Below are 16,258 nucleotides of genomic sequence, written 5' to 3'. Positions count from 1 at the left end.
CTGAGAGTGCTCAATTGAATAATTTTATTTTATAGCCCAAGTGTTTGTACAGGAATGTGCTTGAGACTTTAGCCATCCCCTGTAGGATATCACAGCTTCCGTGGGTTTTGTTTTCCCAGTTCAAAAATACTCTGGGATTTCCCTCTCCCTCTTGTCCAACTCGACTTCAGCTTCAGGAAACTTTGCAATTGCCAGTCTAAAAATCCCAACCACTGCTAAAAGTCTTGTCCTGCTTGTAAACCTCTGCCCTCACTCTTCTGATTTCAGATTTCCATGTTGATCTGGAGGCTTCCCTGTTGATCTTTTCCTGACTGCATGGAAGGGCAATTAGACAAATGCAGAGGGACTGGAGTGGAAGAAAACTGTTAATGCCAATACAGAATCCCTTGTAGTCTGGTGTTAACTCCAGCTCCATCCCCCAGCTGCAAGGGAATTCCCAATCCCTGTGTTCCACAGGCCCTTGCTTTCTTAGGCTGTGTGCAGTTGGGAAAACGTTCAAAGCTAAACCAGAAGAGCTTGCTCAGGAGGGGGCCTGTAACAAGCTTTGCTGCCTTGCTCTTAAAATTCCAGAAGGGACACTCTGACAACAAGAAATATACTCAGTTTCTTGTAAAATTAATGAGCTGTTGCTGTCTTTTTAGGGAGACATTGATACCATCACAGAGAGCTGGAGTTTCCCTGAGCAGAGCAAGAGGGGCTGAGCTCCACTTACTCACTGGCGTGCAGCCTCCTACAGAATCAGCAGCTGAGCTGCAGAGGAGGAGAAATCCTTTCCCTGCTTTGGTCTGGGCTCCTTTGTGCCAGACACCATCCAGCTGGATCTCCCACCTCACGCTGCCTAGGGAAGCTCTCACACAGGATGCAGGCAGATCCCTGCAAACGCGGTTGCACTTCACCAGGAATTGACTTTGTTTGTTTGAGTGACAGATTCCTTTTCAGGTCCTGGAAAAGAGAGACAAGAAAAGCATTCCAACAACCAAAACAAGCCAAAAGTCCTGGTCAGTGTTGCATATCCTTTTAAACCAACCACACTGACTTGCTTTCTTACAGTAAATACTGTAAGACCAGAGACATTATGCACATTGAGGTGCCTATAAAGTGTGTGGTGTTTTCAGTGCTGATTTTAAGTGATGCTCTGTTGTAAACCTCAGGACTCACCTTAGAGCATAGCACAAAACTTGCATCAGGAAATACTTTCCTGGAGAGCCCCTAAGAGGGCTGATGTGTTTAAACAATATGAGGGGGTGATTGCTTAGCAAATGGTGGAGCTGAGAGGCAGAAATGCCACTGCTTTCCTTTGTGAGCATTCACAAGCACTTCAGAGGTGGTTTTGTCTCCCCAACAGCCTCTTTTGTCTTAGAACAATCTGTAACAGATAATTTCCATATAGGAAGGGCACCATTTTCTTCCTTTATTTGCTAAGAGAAAGCCAAAGAGGGTGTGGAAGTCAAGTAACTCCGGAAATCCGTTTATTTCCATTTTACTTTAGAATGAAAGTAGCTTTTTAGGAAGATCAGTGATAGGGAAGGTGATGGGGGTTATTTTTGCATAGAGGTGAAGAAGGAGGAAATCAGAGTCAGCTGGAAAGGGAGCAGGAAAACATTTTGCTCAGAGAATGGGAGGAAAGTCAGCAGTCTCAGAAAGATAAGGAGGGAGGCGTTGGGACTATGAGCAAAGTGGTGACAGACTTCCTAAGAATCCAGTTTGCATACTGGAAGGGATCTAAGGGAATTAACTAACTGGTTAATTAGCAACCAGCTGGGGATGTGAAGGCTCCAGAAAACCCAAATCCCACCGGTTGTAATGTGCCCACTGGCCGAGCTGGAGGGAGGATAGGGAGAAGGCAGAAGCAGGAAACAAGTAGGGCTGTGGGATGTTACTGAGAAGCACAAGGAAAACATCCTCCTTCTGTTAGTCCTTGCTTCAAAGGCAGCCTGCTGTGAAAAAGTGAAATCATCTCTCCCTAAACAAAGCACTCAGCTCTTCCCTCACTCTCTTGCTCGTTCCCCAATGTCCCTCAAATTCACCATGAGCGTCAGCCCTGGGTTTTTTGTTGGTGCTGTGTGTGCTTTGATCTCCAGGCTTGCAAAGGAACAAGAGAGTGATGGGGCTGATTCATCCTCAAACAGTAACTGAGAAAACTCTTTCCGCTAGTAGGAGCAAAAATAGAGGCCTGTGAAGAGAAAACTCTGCTGCAGCAGCACAGAGTTTTGTAGATACTTAGGTTTTTAAATGTTAGTTTGGGAAAATGTAGGTTTTTTACTGCAGATACCCTCCATACTGTTTGGATACCCTCATTTTCTCAGCCTCATTTTTATGCACCATTTATGGAACCTTTTGACCAGATTTGTTTCTAATTTGTGACTCCAGCAAGAGATTCAACTGGAGGAGTATTATTTTAGCAGTGAGGAGAGTCAACGTATTACCAGGTAAACATGAAAGTACAAAAAAGCAATTTGATTTATGTTAGTTTTATTGGTTATAAATGCATAAAACTCATCACCCCGCCTCCAGCCCATACAAATTACAGGTGCTCAGGACCTCTTGGATGATCTCATAATCTTTGCTCCCTAAGGTGGGCAGCATGTGATCCTTTCTGGCTCCAGGAACTCCAGAGAGATGGCAGGTCTGTCCACTCTGGTGTCAGTGTAGGTTTGGGATCTTTGGCTGTGAAGGCTCATGGAATTTATGCCTTGGGTATGGAGTTGTTCTCCTGCGCAGTGGGAAGCTGCAGGACAATAACCCCTGTGAGCTGTAACAACTCTGAGGAGGTTCTGAGGTTGGTCACTGAGGTGGGGAGCATGACCTCCTCTGCTGCCTCGCTTTTATCTGAGGCACTGAGTCTCTTCCTGCACACCTCTACCCCAACTCTGGCTGTTAATTTCCCAGCTCCAAGGCTGAAAGCACAGGGCCGAAACTCAATGGGTTCTATACCCTGTAAAAGCAGGAGGTGAAGGAGGCAGCTCTCCAAGAAGCTTGGATCCCTGCCTGCAGTCAGGACTGGATCAATTTGTGAGCTGCTTCTGGGCTTTTGCAGCAGTGTTTGGTAGGAATCACCTGTGTGAGACACGCAGAAGAAGTCAGTTTGGGCCAGGGTCCAGTCACCACCGTGCTCCTGCAGCTATGGATGCAGAATTCCTCCAGGCTCCATGTGAGCCTGTCTTCAGCTTGTAAATTTAGATTGCCTGACAATCTGTAGTAATGCTGTCACAAGAGACAAAAGACAGAAAGGTGAACCTGCAGCAGAAATCTGACAAGAGGCCAGGTACTCAAATCAAGCCTCATTGTTACGTATCTTTCAAGACAGTTGTCATTTCCTTTATAATTTTCTCGATTACCATAATGAAGATTAATTTGGCTTCAGGGTTGCCTTACACTGCTCCTTTGTGCACACAAAAGGCTTGTTGTAAAACCTTTTGAAGCACCTAAGTTTAGGCAGAGGTCAGGAGACACAAGCTTGTGTCCTGCTAGCGAAAAATGGAAAAAGGAAAAGGTTTTGAGGCACTTTGATGCCACTCTTGGCCTGGCTTTGAGGGCTGCTGTGGCAGTTTCAGGGTATACATGTCTTGTTTGTGTGGGAAAATGTGAACAGCAGGAACTACAGGAGAAGGTCATGTAGCTGGTACAGGTTCTGCTCTTCGTTTTTCCATGGTGGGAGCAGAGGGAGGTGAGAGCCTGAGGTTCCTCCAGAGGAGCTAAAGAGAAACCTGTAGGCAGAAGCACTCAAAATCAGAGAGTGGTCTTGGGAAGCAAAGGGCTTTGAGCTGGCTTTGTGCAAGGCTTTCCCAAGCTCACTTAAGGATGGGAAAGAGGATGCTTGAATGGGGCCGGAGGGGTGCAGAGGAAGAGTGAAAATGTTGTGGTGCTCAGGAAGAGCACAAGATGAGGAGGAGGCAAGAGGAAAGCATGGAAAACTCCTTGGATACAGGAGTTTCAGTTAGCAGGATTTGCTCTCAAACTTCCACCCCTAATGCCCTCCTGGAGTCCTCAGCTAATCTCTGTGCTGTTCCCCTGTGCTCAGTATCCCTTGTTCCCTGCAGACTGCCACCCCTTGTGCCAGCAGTGCGTGGCCGACCTGCAGGACACGGGCAGCGTGTGCCTGAAGTGCCAGAACGACCGTCACCTGCTCCTGGGGGATCGCTGCCTGCCCCACTGTCCTCCAGGACACTACGCCCTCAACGGTGCCTGCAAACGTGAGTGCTCCCCACACACACCTGCAGCACCTGCCAGGAGCTGCCCACATCCTTGGGAGAAGTTACATGAAATGGTTCCTGTTCAGTAGAGAGGCTTTGTCCAGCTGGCAGGACTCTGCACTTGAGCAGTTGGGTTTTTTTCTTGCTGGAAGGAGTTTCTCAGGATATTTTGCAGCCTGAGATGGAACATCTCTAATTAAACTCTGTTACTGAGGCTTGTCTCTCTACAGAAATGGCCCAGAAGGTGATTACTGGTAGCAGCTCCTAAAACAGAAAGGCAATTTCATTCAGCTTTTAAGGCTGCACCTGTGGCACATTTTATTTTCTAATGTGTCCCTGCCTCTCCTCCACTTTTAGTTGTTGATGTGGTTTCATATTCCAGTCATTGTCTGAGCTGCTTTATACTCCCTGGGCTCTTTAAAAGAACCAGGTTCCTTTTCCTGTTCTGTGGCTGACAGAGATGTGGTAAAGCTCAAAGCTGAGCAAAGGGTGCTGCACTTTAATTTCAGAGACAGGAACCAAGACCAGAAATTCAGCACAATGTAGATGCTCCTTTCGCAAGAAGTGGCATTTCCTAATCTAGTTTAGGGTGGGTAATATTTCAAAGCTTCTCTCCAGCATTCTGGGAGCTGTGTGTTTATGTATCTGTTTTTGACAAATGAGATCTCAGAGCTATGAAACATACTCTGTGTCACTTGATTGGAAAGGCCCCTGAGAGAGAGAGAGGGAGAGAGATTTTGCCTTCCTGGAAATATAAGCCTAGGGATAACATTTATTTCCTTTGGTTTAAAGGTTTCATTTAAAAGGAGTTGTGCATTTTTCAGACGATGTCAAAGCTCATAGAACATTTTGTTCTGACTTTTAAAATCTTCAGCACAGCTCAGTGTGGTCACTTCTGATTACTTTGCCCACTCTCACTCATGATAAATTTTACACCTATCATGATAGGTGTAATGATGGCATCAATCTCTAGGTAAAGGCCTGTCAAAAAGTAAAACAGACTAATGATTTTGTATGTAACCTTTGTGGGAAAAGTAACAGGCTACATTGGTCTCAGCTACTGTGATATTTTAAAGCTCTTTGATCAGACTAAGAAATGAGCCTGAAAAGTCATGAGGGAAATGGGGAGAGGGTGCATGGAGATAGTCTGGTCTCCATCAGTGCAATTCCTGCTGAAGTAATGGATGTGAATCTTCAGGGAAGGGTGAAACTGTCAGAAAAGTACTAGGTGGTTCCTACACAGACACAGAGGATCTAACCTGAAGCTAGCTGGGAGAAAGCATGAGAGGGAGGTATGTGCTAACCCTTTTTTCACTCTTTTCTGTTAGACAGGTGCTGGCCAGGTCCAGCAAGGGTTTTTCTTAAGAAGGGAAGGTTGAAGAGAAGAGGGTAAAAAGAGAAAGAAAGGAGAGGATTCTTTCTTGGGCAGGAGGCACTGTGCACCACTGAGGGCTTAGACTTGGCAGAAACTTTTGGTGCTCACCATTCCTACTTTCAGTCTCTGGGAGTGTTTCTGCTGAAGCTTATGAAACTTGCCCTGAGACCTGCTTTTGCTTGAACAGAAACACTGTTTGTTGCTGTCCCTGCAGGGTGCCACCCTTCATGTAAAACCTGCACTGGCCAGGGTCCCTTTTCCTGTTCTTCCTGCAACGCCAGCCTCGTCCTGTCCCACACGGGTGCGTGTGCTCCGTTCTGCTCCCTGGGATACTACAGGGATGACAGACAGACCTGCAGACGTGAGTGCCTCTCCCCCAGCCACCTCTCCTCTCCACAGTGCATTTACCAACATGTCTTTTCTTGTTCCTTTGCTCACTGTTCCTGTGGCCTGGGAAAGGAAGGTTTCAAGTGCCAAAAAACATGATGCAAGTTGACAGAGGTGATGAGCTGCCTCAGGAGCAGAGCCTACAGTAGGGTTGAAATTTGAAAACAGTTGCAGTTTTGTTATTGACCTCAAAGACAAGAGGCTTTGTGTCCTGCTGGAAAAAATCTGCAGGAGCATTTGTGCAGGTTTCCCTGTGATGGATTCTGGACCTGATGAAAACCTGGCAAGTTGAGACCAGTTTTAATCAGTCCTTACTAAGGCAAACCCCCTCCCCACTGCACTACCTGCCAGTACATGCCATGGAAGCTGCATTGTAGCATTTATGTCCATTTCTCCTCATGTGAAATCCCAGGAGAAGCAAGGTGCAGCTTAGTAGACACAGACCTGAGCTGATCCTAATGATCTGGTGGAACTGATCTGGTATTGAGTTATATTTTTTCCTACTCTTACTATCCTTTGTGAATCTCTCAGGGCCTCTCTTTTCCTTTATTATTTTGTGTTCACTCTGGCCCTGGGTTATTCCTCTCATAATTATCTGGCTTGATGCAAAATGCAAAATGTTATGGTCCAAAGATATAAAAACAAGGGAAAAAGCCCTGCTTGAATCATCCCACTATAATACACCCACTTAAAAATGAGTGAATACTGAAGTTCTTTGGTCACTGTGAACCTGAACACTTAGATTAGGGAAATCCCATGTTACCCTGATTTAAATTCTCCCAATTTATAATAAAATAACTCTGTTGCACTGAGTCCAGGTATCAGTGTTATCCTACCTAGACCCAGTATTGTCACTGATGAGATCCTGTAGGAGGAAACTGATGTGGTTGTCAGCTTTACCTGCCTTTTGTTGGAATAGATGGTTCTCTTGAAACTGTTATTTCCATCTGATCAGCAGAAATGGAGACACCTTACATAAGTTTAAGGAAGTAGCTGGAAGGACTTATACCATTCTTCTAAAAAAAACCCCAGGCTATTAAATAATAATAATAAAAAAAAAAGTAATAAAAAATAGGATTTTCTGTTTTTTAAAAAAGGATTCTTGCTGTTCTGGCTGGTTTCCTACAAGCTCAACAAAATACTCAGTTTTCTCCTGCAGTAAGGATTCTCTTATTGCTTGCTGCACCAGAATATCTCCCTTCCTAATTAACATGCCCCTTTCTAATGAAAGCTTTCCTGTTGATAGCTCCTGCCTCAGGATATCAAGGTAGACCAGGAATGTTTCTGAGGCCTGCACCCTTCCTGAATTTGGTTCAGAGGCTCAACTGCAAATAGATTTTTTAATTTTTTTTTTGCAAGCCAATTCAGCTACTCTAATCTTATTGCAAATGGCTTTTTAAGAAGTGTTTGTAATCCTTGGAGCAGGAGGCTCAAGGCCAAGTGTGTTGGATTTTTGTCATTCCAAGTGTCACTTGTGCCTTTTCAAGTGCTGCTGATAAGCCAGGGAGATACAAATTGTCCCAGGATGCTGGGAAACTGCCACTTCGAGGGAATGAAGATTGTTTAATCAGAGGTTGGCTGTTAGGCTGAGAAAATCTGGTCTCTCTTCAATGTTTATTTTAGGCTCTTTGCACTTTTGAGGAACTCAGGGTTGGAATGAGGTTCAGAGAGAGGCTGAGTGCACGAATGGGCTCTGGGAGATATTTTTACATTCAGTGACATCCTGGCCCAGGAGCAGCGAGGAGCTTAACGAGTCCTTCATGGGCTTAAAAATGCAGATATGGAGTTGTGCTGATAAAACAATCAGGCAGGTTTGCTTCCAGATACAGTTTTTGCTTACTCTTCTGGCATGCCTCCATGGGTAGCCCTGATTTCCACAGATTTAGACATCATGTAGAATGTTTCACTGTATTTTTAACAGTTGGTTCTTTAGACCACATTAAAAAAGTGATTTTTTTCATGGAGTATTCTTAAGTGAAGAAAAATCAGAAGAAAAAGAAGTGGCACCAGAGCACCTAAAAGCAGCTGCTTGATTCTTTAGGAAAACATTTGGCTAGAAATCATTCATACATCAATAAAATGCAGACCTTCTGTGACATTTTTTAGAGGAGCTTAAACAAGGAACCGTTTTGAAAAACACTGTGTTCTTGCTTCAGTGAGAGCAATGTGTGTATTTCCACATTCACTTTGGTATTTGGAGGTCTTTTGGTTATAAAAGTGTGTTTTGAATTAACATGTCAGTATTTATCACCCAAACTGTTAGTACAGCCTCCTGTGAAGTTTAGTTCCTGGACATCAAAGAGGTGAGTCAAAATATTCTGAACCTCTGGACTTTGATCCTAGATTCAGTAAATCCCTGAATTATTTTTTTTTCCTGGCATACTTATTGCTCCCTGCAGCTCCAGAATTTCACACTGTGTGCAGATAAAAAGGTGGAAACGTTAAGTGAAATTAAATGGGCCTTTGGTCCCGCCAAGAATTGCAGCAGTCTCCAAATTTCTGTGTTTCTGGGTAAAGAGTTGTATGAAATGCAGGTTACACAAAGGAAATTAAAAAAAAAAACCCAGAAACAGGGAAAGCTCTTATTTGGGGACTTGGATTCAGGGTCAACATTCTACCCTGGCCAGTCCTGAGGAGAGTAAGAAGCAGCGTGAGGGGACATTCCAGCCTATTCCAGGTAGAAAGAGGCTCTTTACATTTTGGAGAACACGAAAAGGAAAAACATTGAAGTCACCATAGAGGACAAGAGGAGCAGCAAGGCTGCAGGGTAACATCATTTTTAGTAGTGCAGTTGGCTGATTTTCCTTGTCTTTCCACAGCTTGCAGCAGTCAGTGCCGGAGCTGTGACTCAGCCGCCGGCTGCACATCGTGTAGAGATGCAGCCAAGGTCCTGCTTTTTGGGGAGTGCCAGTATGAGAGCTGTGCTCAGCAGTATTACCTGGATTTTTCCAGCAAGACTTGCAGAGGTGAAAATACATTGCTGGTTTTGAGGGGGAAAAAAAAGGAATAAATACAAGTGCCTTGGCTAAGAATCCGTTAGATGGCGGTGGGAGCTGTGCAGGTGGCCTGCTTTAAAACGGGTGTAGGAAGAGGAAAATTGTTCAGTGACAGGTTGCTTGCAAGGTTTCTGCAGAGTTTTTTGTTTTTGTTTTTTTGGGCAGCCTGCTGTCACATACTTGAGTCTTTCAGTGGAACAAGATTATTGCAAATCGCTCTCTTGTAAATGATTTTGTAACTGAGCCAGCAAAGTTTTCAGGGGTCAGGTCCAGCAATTCATTTAGTTACGGGTCAGCTGATAACAAGTGAGCTTGCCAGGGTAAGTCTCTTTTAGGGAGCTTATCTGGCCTCCTGTACTTACCTGTCTCTCTCTCTCTGTCTTATTAAACCCTGCATCACTGGATGGCTGCAGAAACAGCAGTTTGGAGTGATTTAAAAGACATGTGACTTGAAAGATTTCCAGAACTCCCCAGCAGAGTGTTCCGTAATTGAAATAAGTGATATTTTCCCACAGCTTGCAGAACCCAAGTGCTAAACCTTTGTGCAGGGTGAGCACCCCAGAAAGGTCTGCCCTGAACTGGTTTTTGTTTTCTTCCAGAGTGTGACTGGAGCTGCAGTGCCTGCAAAGGTCCCCAAAGCACTGACTGCCTGCAGTGCATGGAAGGCCACATTCTCCACCAAGGAGCTTGTGTGGAAGAGTGCCCTCCAGCTTTCTACCGGGAGTCAGACACGTGCCAGAGTGAGTTTTTATGGAGCATTACTCCCAATGTGTTTCCCTGCTTGTCTCCTGAGAACTGCCGAGGTGAACTCTGCCTGTGTCTCTTTAGAGTGTGATCAGCCCTGCCTTCAGTGCCACCAAGCAGACAAGTGCAGCCTCTGCCCAGCCCCGTTCTTCCTCCTGGGCAGTCTCTGTGTTCCCAAATGTGGGCAGAGGTACTATGCAGACGAGGCACGGCGCAAGTGCACAGGTGAGCACAGCGACCCTGATGCAGGGACAGTTGGCAAATGAGGAAGGAACTTCTTGCCAACTTCTATCTCTTTGCTCTCTATCTTGACTCTGTCAGGTAGGTAAGACACATGGGGGTACTTCTGCTCTGACCCTTGGGACAGCTATGGCTACCAGTGGCTGCACTGGTTTTGCAGTGTCTCAGTGGGGTTGTGCTTTCCATCCGATGCAGCTTGTCCTCCTGGATGCCTGGAGTGTGACAGTGGCAGCCTGTGCCACCTCTGTGATACCACCACGTTTCTGAAGAATAAGATCTGTGTCTCTGCCTGTGGCCAGGGTTTCTATGGCAATACACGGACCAGGGAGTGTAAAGAAGGTGAGTGTCTCTCAAGAGACAGCACCGTTTATCATCAGTGTAAAAACAGTGACAAAATTATCTTGGGGAAATCCCTTCCTGAATCAAGTCTAGTGGTTACTTTTCCATTCTTTATTCTAAATGAAGATTTACTAGTGTGTCTGCAGGGCAAGCCAGAGAGTGTTGGCTTTCAATTCTGTGGTGGGGAAGGCAAGGTGGGAAGTGATTTGCCCCAGTCATGGTGGAAGTCGGGATGGATTGCAGTCCACCTGGGTCAGGAATGAACAGGACACCCAAAAACCAGCAGTGACAGGCATGGTGCCAACACAGCCCGTGGTGATTCCTGCTGTAACACTTCTCCCTTCTTTCCCTTCAGCCAGCAGGCATCCCTGGAGCTCCCGTGCGAACAGCACCCTCAGGGTGGGGATTGGCGAGGTGCAGCCTCTAGACCTGTCCTTGCTGGGCGAGTGTGATCCGGGCGGTGCCTCGGGCCAGCTGCAGTTCCACGTGGACGGCGTTCCCTCCACCGGCCGCCTGGTGATGCTGCTGGACGGGCGGGAGGTGCCGCTGGGCCACGGCCGCCGCTTCAGCTGCAGGGACGTGCGGGAGAGGAGGGTGCGCTTTGTGCACGGCAAAGAGGAGCCCAGGTGACCGGGGGAAATCTTGTTTTCTGAGCTCTTGCCTCACAAAAAAAAAAGGGTTGTATTTTGAGAACAGTATTTCCTTCTTCCTTGGAAGCATTCCTCCAGGGAGGCACACTTCCCATGCTGCTAAATCAACTTCCAGCATATTTACTCTGTACTGCAGTGTAACTAGTGGTGCAGAACTTCTCAGTTCATAGTAAAAGAGCTCACCCTGACCCAATTCCCAAACCTTCTGTGCTTTTGCGGTGCAGGAATCTTCACACTACTCAGCTGAGAGATAAAACTGGCACGTTAGTCTGATTATTACCACAGTTTCTTAATATTGTTAGGAAGATGCTCAATTGATACTACTGCTGTGCCCTCTGGCATAGTTTTCCTTCAGCCATTCCTTGTTTGCCTACAGTATGAGCTCTGTTAGTACCCTAACAGATTAGTAGCTGGCAAGGCTCACACTGCAAGGATATTGCATGGCAGCAGGTTTTTCCTGCAGCCAGGCAATAAGGCAGCCAGGCTGCCAGATTTCACACCTGATTTGCATCACCATAAAGCCTTGGCACCAGAGTGACATTGGTGGAACTGTTGTAAATTTCTGGCTGTATAAATCAGGAAGGTCTTCAATCTAAATAAGATCTGAAGAAGACTTTCAGGGTGTCCTGATGCCAAGGGTTAGCTGGTGTTCACCAGACCTCAGGCATATGTTCCTGTATCCTGCTCTTTGTTTTTTTAGTCTGCCTGGTAGTCACCGTGAAATGTCAGCATCTTGTCTTGAGAAACAAAGCTACTCTATTACTAAATATTACTCTATTTATTATTTATACTGTTGCTTGAAACTTCAAGGTGTTTGGGTGGCATCACTGAAAAGTAAATGCGAAGGAAGAATCCTGGCAAGTCCTAAAGCCAGATAAGTGACATTTTTCTTTAGCAGCGAGTGGCTGACATTTAGAATTGGCACTTTATCTTGGGGCTGCCATTCAGTGTGGATAACGTTACTTAGAGGGAGATGAGGGTATATAATTGAACACCTAAAGGTGTTTTATTACCTGTTGTGACTGTTGTGAATCTTCAGGAAAAAATACTATAAAAACATAATTGGAGAAAACTTGAGCTAAAGCTTCTGTCACTGAGCCTGTCACTTTTGCTCAATGTATAATGTGCTTATCATTTTTGAGTCCTGGAAGAATACTTCATTAATTTGCATTATCCTGTATTTTGGCTTGCTGGGGACCTGTTTAGGAAAGGACAGTTTTCCTTGAAGGTCAGTGATCAACAATCATTCTCATACCTCAAGGTGATCAACATTCAAGCCTTCTCAACTCAGGTAAGAAATCCTGGAAACAATCCCAAATTTTGTACTGTCTGAAGCCCTGGTTTCTTGCAGGGATAACAAAGGAACTGGGCAGAACTTGAGCAGGGATTCAGATCAGGCAAATTGGACTCAACTCTCTCTTAGGGGGCAACAGCCAAGAGTCACATGGAGGGAAGGGACTTGGGGAATTGACTGGAGAAGTTGGCCTGTATCATTTTGCTTGTGCAGGGAGTTGCAGCTGTGCAATCATAGAGCAATTATCAGCGAGGGCTAAGGAATCCCTACTGCTCCAATTATCCTTTGGATCTGCTGATGCTCCAGTTCTTGATCCTCTTGCTGCAGGGCAGTTGGGCCAGGATTGATCCCAATGGCAGGAAAGCTTTGACACTCAGGTTCAATGCTCTGTTCTAGGACAGCTGGGAATTAAATCAGCATGAGCTGTTTAAAGTGTGCCTCTTAAACTTTTCACCACTTCTGGGCAATGTGATGGTACTGCCCAGTGTCCGTGTCTTCTGTATTATTGTTATTTAAAGTCTGTGGCACAATATATGGGTCTCACCCCAAGGGGGGTACATGCACCTCAATGGGTTCCAGATTTCCAGGGAGCCTTTGCAGCTTGCACTGAGCTTTTTCCAGTTAGGAAACCTCAATCAGAAGTTGTGACTGAGCATATCCTTACAAATAGAGACCTTAAAGTACAAAAGAGAATCTGCTATTCTTGAGGTGCATTTACATCCTCAGAGGGGCACCAAATGACTGGACAGAGCTCTTCTGGTGCTGGCTCCTTCCTGCCTACAAGCCTGGCTCAGCCTCCACCCTCACCATGAGTAATTTATATTCCATATTAGTCATTCTCATAACTTCTGGAAATCAGAAGTGCTCTAGTTTGTCCTTTAAAAATAAGACAAACTATGTGTTTTGATCCTGCCGTGTGTGTATTGATTCTGGCTGGTGCTGAGATCTTGGCTCAGCCTCATCTCTCGTTTACCTCAGTAGGACATTCACCTAAGTAAGAGCTGCAGTCACTGCCCCAGAATACATAAGTGAGGTTTAATGACAGGAATTTTGCCTGTTGATCCCTAAGAACCCTGGGAATTCATGCACAGGTGAGGTGGCAGCAGTTGGCTCCCTGATGGATGTTCCCAGGGCTTTGACTTTGTCTCTGCGGGACTGCCTCCCTCCCAAGGCAGTGCATTACCCATGGGAAATGATGTTTATTGGGATCAATAGAGACTGCAGATTGAAGCTTTCTTGAAGACAAAGAGCTGGAGAACTAATTTAAGCCAGCAGAAATATGGCCTCTAGCAGATATTTGGTATAAGTTGAGTAAGGCTGTGGGGAGTGTTGGAAATGAAATAAATACTGATGATGAAGACACCCAATTTTGTTGTCATCTCAAAAGGCTGATGAGGATCAGCTAGAGTCAGATGCTTTCCATATAAATGTCCTAAGTTTTTGCCTTTCCTAAGCCTAATGTGGCACAAGAATCTTCTTTTAATTGGACTAATTCAGTTTAAATGCTAAATATTATTAGATCTGCCCATCAGGCGAAAAGGTGTGGAGAGTGATTCTCTGCTGCTAAGAAATAGGAGCTTTCCAGGGATGAAGTGACCTGATGTCCTTATCCCCAAACTTTTAATTCCAGCCTTTGATCATGATCCAATCTCTTACTGAGCTTCAGCAGACACCTCAGAGCTGCTTTTGTGTTCCAGGCCCCCTACATGTTCAGGAACGAGCCCCTCCTTGTCGGCAGGGGGGAAACCGGGATGATATCAGAGCTGGTGCTTGGTGTGGGGGACAGTGACAACCCTCAGGACGTGGTACTGATGGTTTTGGAGCCTCCACGCCATGGGAGGCTGCTGGGGGCCCTTGGGGACACTGCCACCTTCCACCTGGGTGACCTGGCGGGCGGGTGGCTGCGCTATGTCCACGACGGCTCCGACAGCCGGCAGGACGCAGCTCTCCTGCAAGTGAGTGACGGGTACCACTTCCAGAACGTCCTGCTCCACATCAGGATTGCTCCCAAGGTATGTGCTGGCATATAAACCCTGGCAGGCACATTGAAGAGTCTGGAGAAGTGCTGCTCTGTCTCTGAGGTGTCACTAACCCTGAGTAACCAGCCCGAGAAAGTAGTGGATTGATTGGGTTTTGGAGGTTGCCCGGATTTTTGGTTTGCAACAGCTCAAATAGTGCAGCTTGGATGATTTAAAGTCCATAGCTATGTGATAAAAAGTAATAAATTGTAATAAAGTAGGAGAACATGCTGAAGATATCTTCATTCCTTTTTAATGTGAAAGAGTAACAAAAAGGAGGGCTGTCATTAGAGCTGTCAGTACAAAAGGTCACAATTTGCCGTCTTTTATGTAGAGATCTGACACAGCGTCTTGGAGTTCCACCCCTTGGGAAAGGAGTTAGGAGAAAGTAACATTGCCCCTCTTTTTGCCCTCTGTGCTGTGTTAGATGTCTTTTCACAGCAGCTCGAGCAGGACAATTTGGAGGGAGCTTTGCGAGCACTCTGTGTGTCCATGGAGTTCCACACACGGAGGCACTGATCCCATTTGGACCCTGCAGGTTCTCCTAAAGCTACAGTAGTAATTAATATTAATTAGTGCTGTGACTCACACAGCAGTCTGGGGATGAAACAGGAATTGCTTTCAAGGCTGGTGCTGGTATTAGACTCCTGGAATAAGAGGAGCTATGCCTGTGGTTTCTTCACCCAGATTGCTTCCATGGCCCTAAGGAGCCTGAATAGGATCACAAGGACTGTGAAAATGCTTGGACACCACTCTGTGTTCTTTGTCACACCTTTTTTTTCCCCCACTGTTGATTAAGCAGGTTCTTGTAAATGCCAGTGAGGGTGAATTGCTGAGAGTAGTTTCTTTTATTATCCTGTTTTGTGCTCCCTTGTCTCCCCTTATCGTTCCACATTTCCCTGTGCAGCACTTGGCTACAGAGAAGAATGAAGGTGATGACAGAGGAGAGCAGGGCAGCTTTTAGGACTTTTTCCAATCCCTTTCATTGCTAATGACTGTTTTTCCCATCCAAACCCTTTGCTGGAAATGTTGCAGTCTGAACAGGAACGTGGAAGCCTTTATTTTCTGAGAGGTCAGGGAGAACACAGGAAAAAAAAAAAGGCAAAAGGTGTTTATTTTAGGTGTAGCCCAGACCCCTAGAGATCCAGATAAGGAAGGTCTCCAAGGTATTTGCAAGGCAGCTGACCTTGCCCTGCCTGGGAGCAGGTAGCTGAAGCACAGACCAGGGGGCTTTTACTGTGCTGTGAATTAATTCATTCATGTTAAAATATATTTTTAAAATAGATTACCAAGCAAAAAGAGCTGTCTCATGAGTCTGTTCTTATTAACAAGCAGCATCAAAGCCACGTGGGAACAGTATCAGAAGGTGCTGGATGAGTTTGATGTGGCCAGTGAAGGAACATTCAGTCAGTTAGTGACCTTAAAGCTGAAGGTTTCTGTGTTTATAACAAATCCACAGTGTAAATAGAGTACAGATTAGGTGGGTGCACAGGACACATGCCAAAAAGGAGGTCGGAAATCATCCTGTAATGTGGTTCCTTTTCACAAACATCTTTTTAGCTCTCTCTCCTGTCTCTGTGGCAGATCCAGAAGAACACAGCAATGAGTCATTGATCAGTTTGGGGACTAATTATGTGGAGTTGTAAATGAGGAGGAAGGTGATCCCTTAGATGGAGTAGTCAGGATTTTGGCTGATCACACAGTTCAAGGTGAATTGCAGCCACAGCCAATTGCAAGGTGAATGTGCAGAAATCCAGAAAAGAAGTCACATTTACAGCAGCTGGGGTTATAAGAAAGAACCATGGCATGGAAGAGGTCATGAGGATTTTGGTGACCTGTCCAATAAAGCAAATTGAGGCCAAAAAGGGCTGATAAAATCCTTGAATGCCAGAGTAGTGTTACTGGAATAAATGGAAACTGTAGTGGAACTATTACTGCAATCCAGTGCTGACATCCACATTTCAGGAGGCTTAAACTAGTATTGGATAAATATTAATTTGAAAAGGAAAAAAAAGCCACAGG

At 45.5% G+C, this 16,258-nt stretch overlaps 1 protein-coding gene across 1 annotated transcript in view; it reads left to right on the top strand.

The window, feature by feature from the left end:
- The window catches only part of FRAS1 (Fraser extracellular matrix complex subunit 1), a 107,676-nt gene that overhangs the window by 59,725 nt on the left and 31,693 nt on the right, over positions 1-16,258 (top strand). The window contains exons 19-27 of the mRNA XM_083861299.1: positions 4,041-4,193; positions 5,783-5,929; positions 8,775-8,921; positions 9,551-9,691; positions 9,780-9,920; positions 10,131-10,274; positions 10,630-10,900; positions 12,131-12,215; positions 13,916-14,230. Of these exons, the coding sequence (XP_083717425.1) occupies positions 4,041-4,193; positions 5,783-5,929; positions 8,775-8,921; positions 9,551-9,691; positions 9,780-9,920; positions 10,131-10,274; positions 10,630-10,900; positions 12,131-12,215; positions 13,916-14,230 (1,544 nt within the window). The remainder of the gene's footprint in view (positions 1-4,040; positions 4,194-5,782; positions 5,930-8,774; positions 8,922-9,550; positions 9,692-9,779; positions 9,921-10,130; positions 10,275-10,629; positions 10,901-12,130; positions 12,216-13,915; positions 14,231-16,258) is intronic.

This window comes from Zosterops lateralis (assembly GCF_965231275.1).
Source record: "Zosterops lateralis genome assembly, chromosome: 5".
NCBI lineage: Eukaryota > Metazoa > Chordata > Aves > Passeriformes > Zosteropidae > Zosterops > Zosterops lateralis.
This window is presented reverse-complemented; position numbering and strand designations above follow the sequence as displayed.